The sequence below is a fragment of the Penicillium manginii genome, assembly GCF_028828005.1.
Source record: "Penicillium manginii strain IBT 31320 chromosome Unknown utg000004l:1.0-7231830.0:1.0-7236170.0, whole genome shotgun sequence".
Lineage (NCBI taxonomy): Eukaryota > Fungi > Ascomycota > Eurotiomycetes > Eurotiales > Aspergillaceae > Penicillium > Penicillium manginii.
In genome coordinates, this window is record NW_026643105.1 from 6,684,094 (window position 1) to 6,702,305 (window position 18,212).

At 47.3% G+C, this 18,212-nt stretch overlaps 7 protein-coding genes across 7 annotated transcripts; 4 read left to right on the top strand and 3 right to left on the bottom strand.

The window, feature by feature from the left end:
* Window positions 1-205: 205 nt before the first annotated feature.
* N7533_006214 (NAD(P)/FAD-dependent oxidoreductase) lies at window positions 206-1,728 on the bottom strand (the record flags this gene model as incomplete). Its single annotated transcript, XM_057102864.1, has 3 exons — window positions 206-360; window positions 424-1,383; window positions 1,437-1,728. The coding sequence occupies 3 exons, from the start codon at window positions 1,726-1,728 to the stop codon at window positions 206-208; spliced, it is 1,407 nt and encodes a 468-aa protein (XP_056962494.1).
* Window positions 1,729-2,501: 773 nt separating this feature from the next.
* On the top strand, window positions 2,502-4,209 carry N7533_006215 (allantoate permease; the record flags this gene model as incomplete). Its single annotated transcript, XM_057102865.1, has 4 exons — window positions 2,502-2,625; window positions 2,687-2,777; window positions 2,836-3,059; window positions 3,110-4,209. The coding sequence occupies 4 exons, from the start codon at window positions 2,502-2,504 to the stop codon at window positions 4,207-4,209; spliced, it is 1,539 nt and encodes a 512-aa protein (XP_056962495.1).
* Window positions 4,210-4,468: 259 nt separating this feature from the next.
* Window positions 4,469-6,323, bottom strand: N7533_006216 (uncharacterized protein; the record flags this gene model as incomplete). Its single annotated transcript, XM_057102866.1, has 8 exons — window positions 4,469-4,859; window positions 4,915-5,099; window positions 5,160-5,241; window positions 5,318-5,577; window positions 5,634-5,762; window positions 5,840-5,868; window positions 5,923-6,217; window positions 6,258-6,323. The coding sequence occupies 8 exons, from the start codon at window positions 6,321-6,323 to the stop codon at window positions 4,469-4,471; spliced, it is 1,437 nt and encodes a 478-aa protein (XP_056962496.1).
* Window positions 6,324-7,632: 1,309 nt separating this feature from the next.
* Window positions 7,633-9,141, top strand: N7533_006217 (uncharacterized protein; the record flags this gene model as incomplete). Its single annotated transcript, XM_057102867.1, has 6 exons — window positions 7,633-7,756; window positions 7,820-8,055; window positions 8,112-8,305; window positions 8,357-8,699; window positions 8,758-8,878; window positions 8,924-9,141. 6 exons carry the CDS (start codon window positions 7,633-7,635, stop codon window positions 9,139-9,141), a joined length of 1,236 nt encoding a protein of 411 aa, XP_056962497.1.
* Window positions 9,142-11,122: 1,981 nt separating this feature from the next.
* On the top strand, window positions 11,123-12,414 carry N7533_006218 (uncharacterized protein; the record flags this gene model as incomplete). Its single annotated transcript, XM_057102868.1, has 2 exons — window positions 11,123-11,314; window positions 11,380-12,414. The coding sequence occupies 2 exons, from the start codon at window positions 11,123-11,125 to the stop codon at window positions 12,412-12,414; spliced, it is 1,227 nt and encodes a 408-aa protein (XP_056962498.1).
* Window positions 12,415-13,396: 982 nt separating this feature from the next.
* On the top strand, window positions 13,397-14,933 carry N7533_006219 (flavin monoamine oxidase family protein; the record flags this gene model as incomplete). The annotated part of the gene is made up of 3 exons (XM_057102869.1): window positions 13,397-13,647; window positions 13,698-14,303; window positions 14,357-14,933. The coding sequence occupies 3 exons, from the start codon at window positions 13,397-13,399 to the stop codon at window positions 14,931-14,933; spliced, it is 1,434 nt and encodes a 477-aa protein (XP_056962499.1).
* Window positions 14,934-15,289: 356 nt separating this feature from the next.
* N7533_006220 (uncharacterized protein) lies at window positions 15,290-16,720 on the bottom strand (the record flags this gene model as incomplete). Its single annotated transcript, XM_057102870.1, has 1 exon — window positions 15,290-16,720. One exon carries the CDS (start codon window positions 16,718-16,720, stop codon window positions 15,290-15,292), a length of 1,431 nt encoding a protein of 476 aa, XP_056962500.1.
* Between the last annotated feature and the right edge of the window lie 1,492 nt (window positions 16,721-18,212).

An 18,212-nucleotide genomic window follows, 5' to 3' on the forward strand; every position in this document is an offset into this window, starting at 1 on the left:
AAATCGCTGCCTCTTTCAAACTGCGGCGCATCAAACCTAGTTTGATTTCGCTGAGATCCGGCCTAGTGGCAATAAATGGCAAACAACTTGAGATGAAGTGCTAAAGTGAAAGACCGAGAAGATGAATGGGAACTAAATTCTATCTCTAAATTTCTAATCCAAATCCAATATTTAAACCCCAATCATTCACCTCGATCTTCAGTATCTACCAAATCGAAGGCATGTTTCCTGCAGACAGTTTTGCAAGCCTCTCGGGGCTAAACTGAAAGCATTCAGGGAGCCCCGTATCCTTCCAGTCTCCCTGGGGACTTGAAACCAGCTTTGCAACACCAGGGGCGCATGTGAATATACGAGCCATGCCTACAGGGAGATTAGTCAGTAAAGAGAGATCCAATGGAATATGAGATTCATCGTTCCACCTACCATGTCCATTAAATCCGGCACAAATATATTGCCCTGGTAGCGAGTCGATAGCACCAACGAATGGAACGCTGTCAGTAGTCATTGCAATGACCCCTGTCCAAGCATGATCAAGACCTTCGCCATGCACCAATGACTCGGAAGCATATTGTGGGAAGATTTTTTCGAAGCTCCGCAACGCATCTTCAGCAATTTCCTCGTTATATCGACTGTCATCGGTACTGAAACGGCTTGCGACAGTCTCTTCGCTCAGCGTGGGATTCGTTCGGGAAACACCTAGAACAAGTGTGCCATCACCCTTACGTTGAATAAGCGAGTAGAAATGATGGAGACTATAACGTAGAGAAAAGGTGCTCTGGAGACATTCTGCGGCGGCAAGGGCAGGAGAAGGGATCAAAGTGTGGGCCTGGGCTCGATTGGGCCGAATATAAGGCTCGAGTTGTGGGAGAAGTAACGCTGCATGTGCATTTGTGCAATGTATGACCTTTTCGGCTTTCAAAACTCCACGGGTGGTGTGAATATCCCACAAATCTGACGACTCTGAAGATTTCTCGACTTTGATCGCAGGGCAAAATGTGAAAAGGCGAGCGCCCTGGTCAATCACGGATTTGAGAAGGAACTGTGCCAGCTTTGCCGGATGACTTGAACCACCGGGCCATTCGTACGCAGCAACAGCACCGGGGATTTTGGTCTTTTCTTGTGCATCTTTCCCTTCATAGAACTTGATATGTGAAGCATCGCCACCAGCCTGTTTGTAAGCTTCAAGGCTTTCGGCCTCGTATTTCGCGAACTGCGAGGTCATGCAAACGTCGAAGGTGGTTGTCAAATCGAAGTCGCATTGAACGTTGTGCTTTTTCACGAACTGGGCGACCTTCTCGAGCACTAGCCTTTCATTCTGGATGATTTTCAGCGCTTGTTCGACGCCATGGACTTTGGAATAGGCACTGAAACCCCGGAATGCATCTAAATAGTAGCAGATTAATATGTCGTTACTTTGCTCGTATGACTGAACATACCTGGTCGAACGTGGCCAGCGTTCCTAGAGCTGGCCCCAGAAGCTGCTTCCCTGGCCTCGAGAATCAGAATATCCTCCCCCTTCACGCCCGCCTCTATCAGCTCGAACGCAGTGAGGCCACCCGAGATGCCAGAGCCAATGATCACATATTTGCTGATTGATGGGAGTGCGGTGTCTCGATTGGCGAAGAGATGATCAAAGGCGCGCGTAGTGCGTTGCCAGTAGCTCAAGCCAGGCGCTTCTCGAGGAAGGCTCCTGCTGGACCCATCTGGGCTGGTGCGAGGCTCGGACATGACTGCAATATGATGGGTCAATCCTAAGCTAGGCTGTGTCAGCGATAGTATTGTACGATCAGGATAGAATATTCACCTGGATCTCCCCTGGGTTTAATACACAGCGATGCCAATGAATGTAGTTGGAAAGGTTGAAGGTTGTGTTGTGTGCGGGGAAGTTCAAGTCACACCTTTGCTTTGCCATCGCCATCGCCTTCACCTTCAACTTTTCCATTCAACCACTCCCCCATTCACGTTACTTTCTTCTCCCCCGCCACGGAATCCCTTCTAACAAGCCACTAACCTCAAAACAGTCCAAGTTTGGTCCAAATTTATGGAGACTACCCCCGGACTAACCCTCCGTGGGGTCTAGCGTACCCGTGAAGGTCTCTCCTTGGTCTCCTATCTCGGCGCCCGGCCCTTCTCAAGCTTGGATCCCGCTCAAAACTTCGTCTCGACCTGCACCAAATGTCGGCTGAGGCTCCGATGCAACATTTCTTGGTGGGGTCGAAGTTGGAGATTCGACAATATCTCCCCCCCTTGTCCACCGGAATGACTCCGGCATCGCGCGCCCACCTCGCAATGGAATACAACCATTGGATGGCTGCTTATCACGCGCCAACTTCCCCCTCCTTCGATCTGCATTGACCCCCCAGACAAGAATCGCTCCCGATTAAGGTGCTTATCACACCGGTCACGCAGCTGGGCAGAATCTCCAATATTTAGAAGCGAGGGGTAGGACGCTGCTTCTCCCTTTCACTTTGCTGTGTGCTCTTCACACTACCTGGCCTGCCATGGGACTTCTCTCGTTTCTCCGTCGCGATGAGACAGAACCCAGCTATGTGCGATCTTCGGAGGAGAAGGCCCTCGTGCGACGTCTCGATATTTTTCTACTGACCTTTGGTTGTATCTCTCAAGGTAAATCAGATTTCTCCAAACTGAAGCTTTACGAAGGGAACTTAAGACTAACATAGCCCAGTCATCAAATATCTCGACCAGCAAAATATTAACAATGCTTATGTCTCCGGCATGCAAGAGGATCTTAACCTCCACGGCAACGAATTGAACCTGTAAGTCATGTTGCACCCAGGGAGCCATTATTTTCAAGGGGAAATCTAACCTGTATAGTTTCACGACATATTTCAATGCCGCCTACTGCATCATGGTCATCCCCTCTCAGGTCGTTTTGACGTATATTCGGCCAAGCTTCTGGTTGCCCACTTTGGAGATTGTTTGGGGAGTTCTTACGGGCCTGATCGCAATGACAACGAACGCCAAGCAAGTTTATGCTCTTCGTGTTTTTCTGGGGCTTTGTGAGAGCAGTGCATGGCCCGGAATGATGACCTTGTTCAGTAAGAAACATCTTCCTTTCAATGTGGCACTCAGCACTAATCTTTCTCAGTGTACTGGTATACCCCAACCGAGCTTGCCAAACGAATGGGTTTCTATCATTCATGTCAAGCTGTCGGCCAAATGATGTCGGGCGCCCTCCAGGCTGCAATTTCTGATACTTTGAATGGACATGGAGGCCTTGCCGGGTGGCGGTGGCTTTTTGTCATCAACGCTATCATGACAGTCGTTTGGGGGTTTGCGGGCTTCTTCATGATTCCAGATACTCCGAACAACCCTAACCCGCGCGCATTCTGGTTCAAAAAGGCTCACGCTGAGCTTTCTATGGAACGCCTTGCTCGCAACGGTCGCGCCGAGCCGGAAAAGATGACATGGGCCGGTGTTCGGCGCACATTCTCCGGTTGGGTCGTCTACTTCATTGCCATTCTGTACATTGCGACAGTGCTTGGTACCTACGGCTATGTGTATTTCTCACTATTCTTGAAGTCACTCAAGAACCCAGATGGAAGTGCAAGGTGGTCTGTCACACAAGTCAACGCGATTCCAATCGGGGGCTCAGCCATCAATGTAGTCTTTGTTTGGATCTGGGCTCTATTATCCGATTTCCTTCGCACGCGATGGACCCTCGTCGTAGCCCAAGGAATCATTGGCATCATCCCGTGCATCATCATGAGCGTTTGGACTTCCCATCCCAGCGCTGTTCCTCTGTCAGGCGCATACGCCTCATATTTTATTTCATATATTTGTCTTGGGACTGCGCCTCTAATTTTCGCGTGGCTGTCGGATCTCATTCCACAAGACCCCGAGGCACGCACACTTGTGGTCGGAGTCTCGGTCGCTGGTTATTATGCGATTTCCGCCTGGTCCCAGGTTCTAGTTTGGCCGGCATCAGAGGCACCGTACTATAGGTACGGCTGGCAGACTGCATTGGCCTTGCTCGTTTTGGTCATTATAATGACGTGTGCGTTACGCTTTATCGATGTGAGATATCTGCTGCCTAAACGGGTCGCATTTCATGCTACGCTGGAGGCTGAGGTGGTGGGTGGAAAGGATAGCGTATCAGATCGATGCGATGGCCCAGATACTCGAGGAGAGTCATCATCAGGTGTGGATCACAAGACTAGAAACAAAACAAGAGTAGATGAAGTTTAAATTAAGTTGAATACCAAGCTCGATATCTACAACAAGTGGCGGGTGCGGGCTGAGTTAGTAGCGCTATGGGCCTGAGGTACCATTAGAATAGACAATCCAAAAGAAAATAGGTATATTAATGAGTGTAGTAGAATTAGAAGATAAAAGTTCAAGTTAGAACAGCGCAGAGCGCTTTTGCCAGAATTGGAGAATGCAAACTGCCCTCACAGTACAACTCCTTCAGTCAATCCGTCCCCGTGCTCGTGCTCTATAGTCGCATCTAGTAGTATTTGGGGTCCTCGGGGTCAGTGAGGTCAAAGACGACACTAGAATGGGGCTTAGCGCCGCCACGGCTGGCGAACTCTCTGGGGAAATCGATGCTACGGTTGAAGCTAAGGCCACCATCCTCATTAAGGTCGATGTACAGAGCCTTGAAATCAGCCGGGGTGTTGATGATACCGATATCTCCGGTCTGGACGAAGTAGTCCGTGACAACCAAGTGCTTCTGGTCAGGAGTAACCTTGATGTAGTGGGGACCAATAGTCGGTTGGTCCTCATTGGGGTCATCGAGACGCTTGACGTTGTTGAGGTCGCTAATGTCCAGAGCGGCGATGTGGTTGGCAGTTGTCAAAGTGAGGTAGATAAACTTTCCGTCTTGGGTGATGTCGGAGCTGTAGAAAGGTTAGTTTATGTCACCTAAGGGCCTCGGGTGCTCGAGTTACTTACTAGATAGCAATGGTGTCACGAGCCTTGGGACCAAGATCGTACAGTAGCTCAATAACACCCTGGTTGCCATTCTCATCCTTGCGGAGAGGGTAGATAATCCAGACTTGTCCAAGGTGCACGGCAGTAGCGAGAGCAGCAGACTCCTTGTTACCAGGGATGAACTTGACATCCTGAATACCACCTCCCTATTAAATTTGTTAGCATGACGGTAAATAAATCGCGTTTCGAATAGAGTGAGAGCTCACGTTGGGGATAGTCAAGGTGCTCAGAATCTTTTTGGTGTCTAGGTCCCAAAGACGGAGAGTGTTGGCGTGTTGAATTCCCAAGCTAGGCTTCAGAATAGTGATAGGAACCACAAAATCGGAAGTGAGAATGAGCTTCTTCTCCCAGTCGATGCTGAGACCATGGGGGGGAGAATTGCTCGCCCAGGATGTTGAGGGTGCCCTCAACATCCTCGGGGTACTCATGGATGATGTTGAAATCAGCATCAGTCTCAATGAGACGACCGGGGCTGGTTCCAACTGCAGATCCCATGTAGGTGATAAAGAATCCACCATCAGGTTTAGCACGGACTTCATCGGCAATGGATCCCAGAACGGCTCGGTTGCTCTTTAAGAACTTGGGACGGTAGGGGTTGGAGGTATCAAAGTAGAAACCAGTGTCCTATAGAATATAGGGTCAGTTATATTTCGCCATCAAAGATCTAAGGAATTACTGACCTGAGTCTTCAAGAGCGAAAGGAGGCCACCACCAAATAGGGTCTTGCCATCAAGCGAGGGTCCCAAATGGTGAGGGTCATTACCACTGGATGGAACATCAGTCACCCACAGAAGTGTACCGAAGGTGTCCTAAATTTGACCAGTCAGCTTGCAAAGAAAAGAAAGAAAGTAGAAAAGCATTGAGAAGCATGATAGAGTTTTCGTACATCGTCAAGACTGTAGGTCGCAAGGAAATCTAAGAATTAAATATTAGCATAGGCAGTGAACCAATGATTTATTGATAAATTACCCTTGTGGAACTTGTCACCAGCTCCAGTCCAGAAGTAACCAATCTTCTTGGGCTTGATGTCGCTGGGAGTGAAGGGAGGGCTCTCCAGAGGCGGGGTAGGGACCTGCAGGATAGGCAGAGGAGGAGCATTGGTAGTCAGAGGCTCAGTAACACCCGGAATGCTGGGAATAAGCGGAGGAAGCGAAAGACACTCCGCAATGGAGATCAGGTACGCAATGGATGCAACAGAGTACTTCATCTTGAGAACTCTCGAGCGAATGAACAAATCAGAAGAAGAGGAAAGCCCTTGCGTTTTCTGGTGAGCAAATTTGAGGGAATTGAGATGTCTTATATACAGGTCCTGCTCGCCATATCTCTCTCAGGATTTCTGTGATTTTCAGGAACCCTTCGCTCTGAATCATCTGGAACATATCGCACGCAATGAATTCATTCCGTGGCTGAAAACTTTCTTTCAAATTATTCACGACGATTTTGATCTACTAGATGGCGACTTTTGGCCCAAGACAGGATACTAGATGACTCTCTCATCTCTTCTGAGTGATGATCTGATGGTTTATTTCCTATACAGTGCCCGGCCATGCAGAGCCAAGCCACACTAGGATCAACAGGATGTCGTGATCGAGGTCAAACCCCGGTGCCTGGGTGTAGAGTCATGAACTCCTGCAGGGACCGGGGAGTCTAAGAACTAATAGTTCCAACGCTAAGGATACGAGAACGCCCTTTCGTGGAGGAGTACTGGCTGGCGATGGTCTTGATTTTGCGCCGATTGGTGATTTACGGCATGAGAAGTAATTACATGCAATTTTCTAGCTACGAGTATTGATGCTTCGTCTTCCAGGTTCCCACAACTCTTCATACTTGGCACCATTTCTTGTGCAGGTCGGAAAATAAAAGGAACCTCTATGCCCATACATTTGGTTACATGCACGGGGTATCTGCACACGAGGGACGGAGTTAAATGACTAGCAGTGAGTTTTGAAGAATTGATAGATAATCTTCGACTTTTCAGCCTTCCCAGTTTCTGGCGTTTTGATGGGTCAAAGCGAAGCTTACCTGTGTTCCTCGTGAACCATCGCGTGGACCGTGATGTCAATCCATGCCTGCCAAGAGCTGCCAAGATATCAAGGAACCCTCCAGTCGGGGGGCAGATGAGGTGATTGCATGCCGGCTGAAAACCTCATTCCCAATTCACATTTTCCTAAATCTCGGTAATGATAACTTAGGGTTCTTCGGACCCTGTTTGGTCCCTGGATCAGCGCTGACATTTCCCCATGGGGACTACGGGGGAGCCCTCATCGATTTCGCCAACATGCCAAGGATGTTGTTATAAAAGCCAAAATTGCTTTGCACTTGCCACTCTTTCGCTGGATAGCCATATGGTCATGCAGGGCTTAGCTTTTCCCCAAAGTCTATCCACGGGATAGTAGATTTGCTTTTGATCGCTTTATTGCACCATTTCCCCTCTTCTCTTCTCTTATGAGGCGCGATATAGTCCAACGCCACGAAATTATCCGCCTGCTTTTCATCACGATCTGCGCGATCGCGATAATTATTGAACATGTTGTGATCCAAGAAGCTCCGTGCATTGATTTTGGAATTTGAACGTTTGCGCCCTTCAGTGGGGTATATAACTATAGTACTTTTATCCTTGCAATGAACAATGTCAAGCCAAGACTTTTATTCACCACGTTCTTTTAACGCGAGTTCATAATGCGTTTCGAAAATCTCGCCTTCTTGCTATTTGCATCCTCTGCCTTGGCTGTTCCTAAGGCCAAGCGAGCTCTCGACCCTTCTCAACCCATCAACGACAGTGGCAAGGGCGCTCCTTTGCTGGGTAAGTAAAGGGTCTGGGGTTTCTTTTCAAAATTCTCTTTTGCTAACTTGACCCCTTGTCAAGGCGGAACCAACAAGGCCAATGACCTCCAGAACCCGGATCAGCTCAGGACCCCGAGCACTGACAACGGCTTTGTGCCCAATGTCAAGTGGAGTTTCTCTCAGTCTCAGACTAAGCTTTTCCCTGGTGGTTGGTCCAGAGAGCAAGTGATTCAAGATCTGCCCCAGAGCCATGATATTGCTGGTGCCCAGCAGCATCTCAAGAAAGGTGCCATTCGTGAGCTTCACTGGCACAGAGTGGTGAGTACATTTATGCATCTATTACCTACCTCCACGCTAATATTTATTCCATATAGGCTGAGTGGGGTTTTGTTTACAATGGCTCCCTGCTCCTTACCGGAGTTGACGAGGATGGCGGTTTCACAACTGAGGTCCTGAAGACTGGTGACATTTGGTACTTCCCTAAGGGTGTTGCCCATAATGTCCAGGGTCTTGATGATGAGAACGAGTATCTTCTTGCCTTTGATGACGGTGACTTCGAGAAAGTCGGGTAGGTGCACTATTTCCTCATTCTCTTAGAATCTTTTTGCTGATGGACTAGAACCACTTTCATGGTTGATGACTGGATTACCCACACCCCCCGGGATGTGCTTGCGAAGAACTTTGGCGTTAGCCCTGATGTCTTTGACAAAGTCCCAACCAAGTTCCCTTACATCCTGAATGGCACCGTCAGTGCCGACCTGAAGAAGGCGCCCGAGGGAACTCTCAAGGGTAACAGCTCATACGTCTATCACACCTATGACCACCCATCTGAGCCTGTCCCAGGACACGGCGGAACCTTGCGCAAGATTGACTCGAGGAACTTCCCCATCTCGAAGACCATTGCTGCTGCTGTCATCGAGCTTGAGCCCAAGGGTCTTCGTGAGCTTCACTGGCACCCTAACGTAGGTTACCTTCTTTCCCTTAAGACGTGATTTCTGTAATACTGACATCCATGTCCAGGCTGAGGAGTGGCTGTACTTCCACCAGGGACAGGCCCGCGCCACTATCTTCATCGGTGGCTCCAATGCCCGAACTTTCGACTTCACGGCTGGTGACACCGCAGTCTTCCCTGATAACTCTGGTAAGTATTTGAATTTCCGATATTCTGAAAATAGTGCCCTAATAGCCTCCTCTCTCAAAGGTCACTATATCGAAAACACCTCCGAAACCGAGAAGCTTATCTGGATCGAGCTCTACAAAAGCGACCGGGTTGCTGATATTTCGCTGGCCCAGTGGCTTGCACTGACCCCATCCGACACTGTTGCCAACGTTCTGAAGGTTGACATCGAAGTTGTGGAGAATATCAAGAAGGAGAAGCAACTTCTCATTCAGGGCAAGAAATAGACCGAGGCCGTCTCGTAACTGGACCACAATGGATTCTGTCATTCGAGCCGACAATCTCCCTATGGAGATTTTGTTGTACATTCTCTTCTACTTCCTACTTAATATACACAATTTTTATTTTTGAAATAATAGTCTAGGCACTGTGACAATGGCACTTGAAATGAACCGATGATAGTATTTTCCAACAATCATGATCGAATTGGAACCCCCGCCGCGCCAAACTTGACGTAAATAAAACATGTGTTCCTACTAGATTGTGGATACTTGTGGATCTTATGAGCATATTCCCCAACCTCATAATTTTCAGGAGCACTCGGAGACTAGGACTGTTGATTCCGAAGAATGCCCACTGCCAAATGTTCTGTAGGACTCGATACTCCCACTTCCTCGGGAAATTACCCTAGGCACCTAGTGATCTAACCTATACGTCTGGTTTTCAAGAGAGGAGAAAATTTCTATATTTGTTTTCAGCATCGAGATTCAATACACTACTATCGCACTTGTACTAGTAACTACTAAGTAGTTAGTACTTGGATTCAGTCTTGGAAGCTTGGAATGATACCTATTTGGTACCCTCCAGGGCTTTAATACTACAGCCTCCAGCCTGAGGGCTCTGAATATTCTTCGAAGCTGGAATGATGCATAGGTGGGCTTCAACTTGAAGTTGATAACCTAGTGCTAGTGACTCCTAGGTAGTATGTAGGTACCTGGTACTAATACTAGATAGCTTGAATACCATGTTTAAGTTAGGCTTGACAACTTGAATATATTTGCAACCAATGTCATCAGATCGCATTTTTACTAACTAGTAGGCACTCCAGGAGGTAACTGAAAACCCGACTGGGCGGCGTGATGCCGGTAACGACTCGGAGGACTTGACTGATATTTTTACACACCCGCCGGCGGAACCCTTCAGACGATTTGATTTGGATTAGTATTGAGCTTCTTTCAGGTTATACAATTGTACCATCGTTGAAACCAGGCCCCGATACACCGATCTCCGTTTACGTTTCCCCTTTGGGACATCCTGCGCTTAACTTCATTGGGATAAGAGGTACGCGGCAATGCGATTGGACAGTCATGTGGGTCATCCGGGCGTGTTTGAACCCCCCTCACGCCCATCACGACTTGGATTCCACTGAAAGACGTTTTGTTCTGTTAACTTTGATTGCTTGCAAGCTATCCAACTCCTGACTATGGAGTCTCCAACTTCTATTACAGATTGCCGAAAGGCCCCCCGCAATCGGCGAAAAACTAGGAGTATGCTGATTTCAACTGGGTCGCTAGACTGGTAAATTGACTGTGCATTAACTAATTGTCCAACGTGAGCAGCCGGATGTCTTCGTTGCAAGCAAAGGGTAAGCTTGCCCCACAAAATGAGTTGAACGCAAATTTTGCTTAATTGACGGCTTGGCAGAGAATTAAATGTGACGAGACCAACCCTGCATGTAATCAATGCACGAGAAGAGGCTACGACTGCCCCGGGTTTACTCGTCCTCTAAAGTGGTCATCCAAATATGAAACTACTAAGCGGCCAGATGCAACAAGAAACCGTGAGAATTCGATAGACCAAGTAACCCACCCTCAATTTCGTGGGCCGCCGAGCGGGGATGATACTTCGACCGACACGACACATCTAGACCTAGAACAAGTTTATCATGGCATCGGATCTTCGACAGATGAACAAATACCCGTCAATAACCAGGACTACCTCATGGAACCATCCCTGATTCCTATTCATACTATCTGGGACCAGTTTATTACGGATGCTCAGAATGATAATTACGAGCTTCCAGCATTTCACGATGACATCCAATTAATATCAAAATCTCTGACCAGCCAAGACACGTATTTATCCAGTCACTACTTCTCTACTATATGTCGCATTAATTGCGTCGTCGACTCCTCGACCAACCCGTTTCGGGCCTGGGTTGCGGACAGTATATCCCATTCACCTTTGGTATACCACTGTATACTATCAATGTCTGCCGCACATCTTGCAGAAAAAGATAATGGTCTTAAACGTGTGGCATCTGATCACAGAGCCGAGGCCGTCTCCAGACTCGAACGCGAAATACTTGGGACATGTGAGGCAAGTCGGTTGATGGAGCCCGTCCCTAGTGGCTTCAATTCGGTGGCTCTGTTTACTTGCATACTACTTGGGATGACCGATGTACGTTTTATAAACTTTCTCGGATTCAAAATGAATTTTGGCTAATTTAATATGCAAAAATACAGAGCTGGCATCATCCGACCATGCTTGGTCTGAAACATCTACACAGTGCCCGTGTATTGTTTCAAAGATGGCGTCCAGTAGTCATTGAATCCGTCCAATCGACAGAAGAACGAAAATCAGTTCACTTTGTTGCCGGTATTATGGCATACTGGGAAGCTTTGGTCTCCTTTCTGCGAGATCAACCGCTTGATATCACGTCATATCTATCCTCATATGTGGACGAGAGTTATGACACTATTCCGCCCAATCCCTGGACAGGGATATCTACACCCCTATTTATATACCTGGCTCGCGTGGGAGCTTTAGGAAGACAGCGAGATACGCTGCGAAAAATGAACCTATCAAGTCTCGTCTCGGATGTTGAGGAACAAATTCAAGTGAAACTGATTAACAAAGCCTGTGAAATTGAGACACTGCTGCTGGGGTACTGTATTCCCCCATTGGATAAGATCGAGAAGACCGATGATACAAAAACACCAGAGATTCATCTTCAAAAGACTGCGAAAATATTCCGACTCACAACTCTGCTAGAACTCTATCTTTCATTTCCAGAACTGTTGAGACCACGTGAAAAAGGGTCCAGTCACTCCGAATTCGATGGTTCATATCGTCTCGAAACTTCAAAGTCTTCCAAAATGCTGTCTCTAGCGACGGGCATTCTAACAATTATATCAACTTTGCCGTTGGACTCAGGCACAAATGTGATACTCTCCCTTCCTCTTATCGTGGCTGGGAGTGCTTTACAACCGCCTGCTCCTATCTGCACATCCCAAGAAACCGATCTATGTGGCGAGCTTGCCAATATTCACAATGAACAAGGGGTACATGAGCATTGGCGACCGTTTGTGAGAGAAAGACTGAAAAATATCCATCGATTTGTTGGCCTCGCTTCGGTCATGCGTGGTTTGGAGGTGGTAGAGAAGACATGGTTGGTTTCAGATCTGCAAAGACTGGCCGGTCAACAGGGTATTAGGGAGCAATTTGTTCACTGGACAAATGTTATGGTTGATGAGCGACTGGAGACTATATTTGGATAAATTGTCGCTCGAATCTCACAGTAGTAATGTTCGCAAAAATTGTCTCATTTGGGAATCGTCAAGTTCAGAGAGTGGAGACAAGTTTATTCTTTGCAGCGATTGGCTTCCGATGTTTGGTGGTATGATTAAATGAGATAAAAGGAGAAGTTAGAGAGAAGAAAGCAGCTCATAATCTCAAGAACTTTGTCAAAAATCTCGATCTTAGAAGGATTCCCCCGAGTTCTATACACCATGGCATTTCGAGTTAGGAGCAAGACAGATATTTTCAACATCCCCAATTTTGGGGGGAATATCTAACGTTTTCTTTGGTAAGACTGCCAGTGGCCCATGATCACATTGCACGAGTTTACAGACTAGTTCTTGAAGCTGACTATCTTGGGACGCAAAATGACAAGGCCTCGAGCCCAATTACTGGCTCCTGGTTTCGAATTGAAAAGGGACCCGAGGCTACTCCTCCCAAGTACGAGTATGATGAAATCGGAGTTGTCATAGAGGGTGATTTAGTCTCTCAAAACGCGATTTACGGAAGTCTAACTAAATCTAGGAGAAATCAATTTGAAAGATGCCACTGGTCAGAGAACAACAGTTCGCGCTGGGGATACCTTCTTTTTCCCACGTGGCAGTACTATAACGTTCTCGTCTGATGCCCATGGGATTGCCTGGAAATGCGGGGGAAGGTCGAGCAAGCTTTGAGAGATTATGTTATGTTGTATCAGTAAATCAGTGATAGGCAAAAATCAACAGGACTCTTTCGCTCTGAAAGCAATCAAGTAGACCCGCTAGGTGGACGTCCTAGTCAGAGAAATTAGTGCGAGGGACAAACGCGATTGGTTCGTACCGCGATTAGCAGTGCCCACTAGCAACGCACTAAATTACCATTTTGATCTTTGCTATCTAGTACAATACACATATAATTAATAATATCCCCCCTCTCTATTTTTCTTCATATCTTACTCCAGATCTTCATGAATCTCACTTCGAAATGACATCATTTTCAAAGGAGGGATTTTTATGGACACCGGAAGGATGTCAAGATGGCTTAGAAACCAATGCAGTACAAAGTAGCTCCGCAAACATTCATGAAAGCTACGATGTTATCGTCATAGGAGCAGGCTTCACAGGTCTAATCGCAGCACGAGAATTGAGTCAAAGACACAATCTCAAGGTGCTCATTTTGGAAGCAAGAGATCGGATTGGCGGACGCACATGGACGGCTAAAGCTTTGGGGAAGAGGTGGAGATGGGAGGGACTTGGGTTCACTGGGCACAACCCCATCTGTATAGCGAACTTCGCCGGTATGGACTCCACACCAATCTGAAGACCTCAGCAGGAACCGCTACACCCACAAAGCAAATATTCAAACACGGGTCGGCTCCTCCCCAGGAGATATCTCTTGAGGATTCACTGGATACTTTGGAACGACTTGCCGAAGCATTCTTCACGATTGAAGGGAACAACAGTCGCCAGCTCATGCCATACCCTCATGACCCCTTCAAGGGAGGTGCCCCATGGTCAAAGTATGATCATCTTTCCGTGAAAGATAGACTGGTCAATTTGTCTGAATTTTCCGACTGGGAGAAGGCGCTATTCGAGTCGAATGTGAGCACTTTCGGCAGTGCACCCGGAAAAGACATCGCGTTCACAGAAGCACTTCGGTGGTATGCTCTAAGCGGACACAGCATGGCTGGTGTATTCGAATTAGCTGGCACATACAAAATTGGCAATGGGGGTATGACTTCTTTTGCGCGAGCAATTTTAGGCGAATACAGAGGGCATATGGTGTTTGAGACGACTGTGAAAGAGATCAGACAAAGCAACTCAGCGGTCGAGGTTATCACGAAGCTTGGCCACTCTATCAAAGCGATATACCTCATATCGACTATTCCATTGTGAGTGCACTATTATTGAAGAGGCGGTTGCAACCAGAGTTAATTTATAACAGGAATTGTTTGGCCGACGTGACATTCAGGAACTCAATCTCTTCCCAGTCCATCCGGCAGTCTGCAATCGCCAAGGGACATATCAACAAGGGGGCAAAAGTGCACTTCAAACTCGGGGATATTGAATCAGGCTGGTTTGCAACCGCTGACTCTCAGGATTCGGCTTATGTATTTGCCTTCTCCGACCACAATGGCACTCAGGGGTCGGATACATCGGGCACTTGGTGCATTGGATTTGGATACAACATGGGCTTGAAAGATCCGAAAAATTCCAAGGATATTATAAATCGCTTTCAGAAGGATGTCCGCCCGGGTGCTCGAGTCGAAGCATACGCCTCTCATGACTGGGTCAATGATCCTTACTCAAAGGGTGGCTGGGCTTGTTGGGGGCCCGGGTGTGCGTCGACCTTTCTTCAGGAACTCCAAAAGCCTGATGGGAGAATTCTTTTTGCAAGCGCTGATTGGGCAGATGGATGGAGAGGTTTCGTTGATGGAGCAATCGAGCAGGGTCAGCAAGCTGCCCAAAATGTCATCGCTCTTCTGCGATCGGAGGCTATGATACAGCGGTCAAAGCTTTGATTTACTGATAATCCGAGAGGCCAATGAGCAGGACGTGAAGGTATAGCAAACAGAGCTTTAGCTGTTGCCAACACCAGGGAGCGCCCAAAATTTATGCATGCACACTCATACTAAGAATGCTCGATAATAAATTAGCTTCTGCCTCAGTCCAAATTCTCATTCTTCTACATTTCCAGATGTACTATGCTTCGCTACATAGTACATTCCCAGGCTACACTGTTACTACATAATTCTAATAATTATAGTACTGTTCTAGTGATGAGAGATAGCTAAGAAGGAGATAGTGTGGCTAATGGATCCTTCGCAATGAACACCTGGGACAGTAGATTGGAAATTGTATCATTAAACTCCGAGTCTCACAGCTTAGCCGACACAAAATCTTCTTTCTTCCTGTGCAACGATCTCCAGTACTTGTCCTTCAATTGCAAAATTTCGAATGCATATTCTGCCCATTTGTCTTCCCACGGTGCCAATAAATAACTATTCGATTCCGGTGCGGGTGGACCAGCCAATTCCGTTAAGAAATCAAAGTAATCCTTGAAGTCGGGTTTGATTTCGTGAAATATCGGCGAATTCCCTTTGTATTGCAATCGGTCTACTTCCCACTGATCTTGCTCTCTAGGCGAAGGTAAAGATGCCTTGTTTCTGCCTGCAAAATATCGAGCAACAGCAACGGCTTGATACTCGTAAACTCGAAAGCTTATAGCTGCACGGACTTGTCCAACCAATGCAAGCGATGGATCGCCGATTTTGAATATATGCTGATAGAATCCGGCCACACGGTTGTTGGGAGTTACCGGATCTGGTGTGATGAATGGATACGACAGCTTATAGCCAGTAGCGAAGAGGACTTTGTCCACGCTTTCGGTCACCGATCCATCTGAATAATGCACATTGATTCCCCGAGTCGATGTTTTGATTTCGCTCACGGTTGGCCGCACCTTGACATGCGGTAAATTCCAAGCCGAATCCAGGGCCTCGTTGTGGCCTCGCTGGGAGAGCTCTAGGGGCGCTTTGACAATGGCATGAAGGTCGGCCACGAGGTCCGCAGAAGACACGTTCCCACCAACAACCAGCACCTTCTTATCAACGTAGTCATCGGGATTGCGAAATTCTTTCGAATGTTCGAAGTGGTTCGGATATTTAGCGACGGCATTCTTCAGCCCGGGGATTTCGGGAACGAAAGGAACACTGTAATGTCCAGATGCTACAATCACTGCATCGAATTGTTCTTCCCACCAATAGTCCTTCAATTCGCCATTGACTAAATGTCCAGACTGTCGCAGGGTCAAATTCCATTTTCCAGACTTTTTCTCCGCCTTCACGACAGTGGTATTGAAGGAAGCTAGATGGAGATAATCTTTGAACAGGTCTTCAAGATATTTTGCAACCACACGAAAGGGCCTCGTAGGGTTGGAATGTCCAAGGTATTTCGTGGAGTGAGCTGAGTTCACAGGCGGGAATGGGGTATGAGAAAAGGACATTGCCTTTGCACCGACATTGCTATCAAGAGTATCGTAGATCGCCGTTCGAGCAGTAACATCCTCCGGAGTTGGAGGCGATAGGTGTGGAAGTTTTGACGGAATGCTTGTCGGCTTTGAATCTGCCTGTGTTTTGAGAGGGAAAACATCGGGGACCGGGTCATAATGCCAAATTCCACCGACGCGGTCTCGGCGCTCGAAAAGACGCACTGTCTTGAATATTTTCTCTTCTTGGAGGGCCTTGACAGCTGAGATTCCCGACGGGCCGCCCCCAATCACAGCAACACTCTGGTAGCGAGAAGCCATGACACGCCTCTATTTTTGCTCCAAATAATTGGATGAAGGTATGAACTCAATCAATTGAAGTGTCCAACCCGAAGTTGAATTTTCGAGAAATAGATCGTTCTTTCTGGCGGCGCGGACCATTTTATGTGTTTTGAGAGGCATTGCCAAGGTTGAATATTAATGTAAGATGTAAAATTTGCCCACGTTGTCGCCATAATAGCTGTCACTAGATGTTATTTTATGTACAAATCTTGATATCTTCATTGGAGGATAAGCATTTCGGCCGGTGGAGCCTTTGTGACGCAATTCTAGCTTGTAATTACTCTCCGGTGCAGGAGGATGATGAGAGCGTCCTGGATTGGCTATATTACTAGAACAGGCTGATTTTCAATTATCTCTCTTTGGTAGGAATTGATTCATTTAATTTCACGGGTTCGCAGTCCAGATTGTGATCCATCCTTGTCAAACCATCAATCTTCCAAGCATTTCTTGATGCCAGTATTCTTGCAAGGCTCAAACTACGCCGAGTCGTATTTTCGAGGGCATGGTCAGAGAAGAAATGATATCCTACTGCCTGGTCTAAGATCTATTGAAATGCAAGTCACAGCTCGGAGGTTTCCACGGAGTATTTGTGATTTTATCTCGATAAATAAACTAGTAAAAGACGCCCACTAGTCAAATGATTGGAGTTTGGTTCGAACCCCCTCATTTGGCCTCTATGCTTTGGTAGGTAGTACCACGCTATCCCCCTTTTTCAGCCTAACGCCATGTCATGAATTTTTCCTTGCTACTTATATTCAATTTCAGCGTCAAATTTATTTTGAAAACCCCATTTCTACCCGCCATAACTAAAGAATTCCCGAATGTCGCTATTGGTGGCTGACGTCATCAAGCGAGAAGATGGCCCCCACCGAAATTCGACCAACTCGCCAATCCTTGAACTCGTGCATGATGATATTCCGCGACGGACGCGACACGATCTCCAAGCGATCTCCGACTGCCCGCTGCTAGGTGGATGAATGGAGAATTTCACGTGAATTATGGCTGCGACGCCCTTTCAGTCTCCAGCCTGTAAAACATGCAAAAAGCGCAGGATTAAGGTCGGGGAAAATCGAATTATGGCATAACCTTCGCTGATACTTTAGTCTAGTGTGATTTGCAAAAACCTCAATGTTCTCGTTGTATCAAACGAGGGCTTGAATGCCCAGGCTATAATGAGCCTAAGACCTTCGTGGTCTTTACCCCGAACAGACCGTACAAGGCTAGAGCTCTCGCTTCCATACGAGACTCGGATAATGACATCCCCCTTGTTCAGCATGAATGTCCAACGCTACCTGATGCAATTGCTTTTGGGCCAATGTTCCGAATTCAATTATATTCATCCTTTCTAGATGTCTATTTTCCGACCAGTGTTAATGATGCATGGCACTCTGTGGTTACGAGCTGGCCAACCCTACCGGCAAGCACCGATCTTTTCCAGAAGAGCCTCACAGCATGGGCTTGCATTTCCCTT